We start from the raw sequence: 2448 nt of genomic DNA, 5'->3' as shown, positions 1-2448 counted from the left end.
GGACACATCTCTAATTCCAGAATATTTGCCCCGGGATGGTGTACTGCTGCAAAAACAAACAAACAAAAAGCTATCATAGTAAAAATAATAACAATAATAATTCAAGCAAAGGAAATCTGTCCTCAGTTACAAATACTTTAAAATTTAGCTGTTGACCTGAAAAGGTATTTTTGATTATGACAGAGTGGTCATTGCCCCCAGTGCCCACTCTTGCCCTCTTCCTTTCACGGACAGGATGCCTAAAGCTTTCATGCTGCCAGAGTAGGAACTATATCCCTTTTGTGCTTCCTTCATGTGGGACACACATGGAGGGAATCCAGCTTCAACCAGGCAGCAGAGGACAGTATGCCAGGGGTGCAGAGTGACAGTGTGGAGGGGACTGTGACCCTGCACGACTTCCTAGAGTACTGCCACACCCCCTCCACCACAGTACTGGGCCACTGGCATCTGGACTGATTTGTGAGAAAGAAAAACTATTTATTTAGAGGCTGTATTTTGGCATCTCTGATACAGCTACTTAGCCTGTATCTAACAAATAGAATGCTGTTTAATTAAATAAAAAAGAAAGATACATGCATGTAGTATGATCCTATTTTTGTACTGGAAATAATTACACACAAAAAACAGCATAATATTGCACTGAGAGAGTTCAGGACATGCCATCACAAAATATGCTGCTTTGGCCACACTGATTATTTTGAGTTAAAGACACTTGTAAAACAGCAGATGCAAAGAGGATACTTTGAGCATCCTTCTTCTTTGTAAAAGCATGAGATAAAATTCCCATGTGAAAGAAGCCATCCCTACGCCAGGAGGAAGAAACATTCTTGTCACTAGAGACAGAGGGGAGGCTGAAAGAAATCTGTACAAAAAGCCCTTGTTAAAAACACGCTTATTTCTTTTAATCTCCCATATTTATTTTAGTGACTTTTTCACAATTGCTATACTTTGTTCAACCTATTATATTAATAGTATATAAGCTCTTGGGCCTAGTCACTTCTTTGGGTCTTCATTTTTCTTGTGAGACCTCCCATGTACGTATAAATAAAATTCATATGCTTTTTTACTGTTAATCTGTCTTCTGTCAGTCTCAGTTAGNGGCACACGCATGTCTTTCACATTGTAAGTGGGAGGGGAAGTCTGTAACAGAAACCCACAGAAACCTCTGTTGCGGTTGTTTTAATTTATAAAAACACAACCAACACTCTCCATTAAACACTCGTTCATTTGATCTGAGAATAAAAGGCTACATTTTGAAAATCGTTCTCAGTTTACTTTTCAAGTTACTATTACCAGAACAAAAAGAAACCTCACCCACAAGTGCAAGAGTACTAACGCTAGTACTGCTAGCTACTGAGCTGCTACCCTGAGCTGGGCACAGTACCGAGAGTCTAATCCCCTGGGCGGGAGGCGTCCTCCCAGGTCGTCCATGCGAAGCAGCAGAACCCAGCGGCTGGGAATGGGCTCAGGAGTCCACACTCGCCTACTTTCCCTCCCTCTGGGTGTAACACGAGTCACAGAAGTTCTCTAAGGCTCAGTTCCTTCATCTTTATTCATAAGTATAATCACATCTATGTCACAGGGGTGTTGTGAGAATTAAATCAGAAAAACATAGGCAAAGTGCCTCATACTTTAGAGCACCTAGTGCTTGAGAAATGGTAAATGTACTGCGTGAGGGAGAAACGGCTTGGACAATGTAATCTGGCCAAGGCCCTCCAGCTACCAGATAACACCTGGGTGGGCTTGTCTGACTTTAAAACCCGTGTTCCTGAACACTATGATGGATGGGTGACAGTGATAGTTGTTATACAGAGTCAGGCAAAGGGCAAAGAGCGGAGCCCCGGTCTGCAACACTTAGGTTGCTCTGGAATTGAGGTGCTGTCTAATCAACTCTCTGAAACATCTCCACAGCCCCGAGCCCAGCCGGAACCCTGGGAACTCAGGAGGGCTTCCTCGATGAGTTTTCAGGGCCTATTCTGATTGCAAAGGCTTTGAAAACTTTACCTGGTTGTAATGAAAATAATTCTTGGAACTGCTTCCCCAGTCAAAGGCTTGAAACTTCTTCAATTTAAATGTCTAAAAAGAAGATAATTTGGAAAAAGTTATCTGACACAGATGTCTGAGATACCACAGATAACCACAGTTAGCCACATCCTAAGATACCGATTTTACACCAATACCCAGATTTACTCATTCCCAAGCTGTAATTTAAAATACATGGCATTCCTTTGCTCTCCTTTACTAAATGACTCAATTGCTCATTGTATCATTGGAAAGTAGCTATTGCATGACACAATAAAGCAGCTATACACACATGCTGTGAATGATATTATTAGATCAATGGTTATACCCGTTAGATAAACTTAATGCTGACAGTTTTAACTGAAATTTAAACCTTGAACTTTTTCAAAGAGTTAACTATCTTACTCGGGAAAGAAATATATATAT

At 41.1% G+C, this 2448-nt stretch overlaps 1 protein-coding gene across 1 annotated transcript in view; it reads right to left on the bottom strand.

Moving 5' to 3' along the window:
• Positions 1-993: 993 nt before the first annotated feature.
• Positions 994-2448, bottom strand: part of LOC109377125 (lysosomal acid lipase/cholesteryl ester hydrolase-like) — a 46212-nt gene continuing 44757 nt past the window's right edge. Inside the window, exons 9-10 of the mRNA XM_019633378.1 lie at positions 2005-2076; positions 994-1140 (exon numbers count right to left, since the gene is read on the bottom strand). Of these exons, the coding sequence (XP_019488923.1) occupies positions 994-1140; positions 2005-2076 (219 nt within the window). The remainder of the gene's footprint in view (positions 1141-2004; positions 2077-2448) is intronic.

The sequence above is a fragment of the Hipposideros armiger genome, unplaced genomic scaffold (assembly GCF_001890085.2).
Source record: "Hipposideros armiger isolate ML-2016 unplaced genomic scaffold, ASM189008v1 scaffold_1298, whole genome shotgun sequence".
Lineage (NCBI taxonomy): Eukaryota > Metazoa > Chordata > Mammalia > Chiroptera > Hipposideridae > Hipposideros > Hipposideros armiger.
Note: the sequence above shows the minus strand (reverse complement) of the source record. Positions and strands in the feature narration are given on the sequence as shown.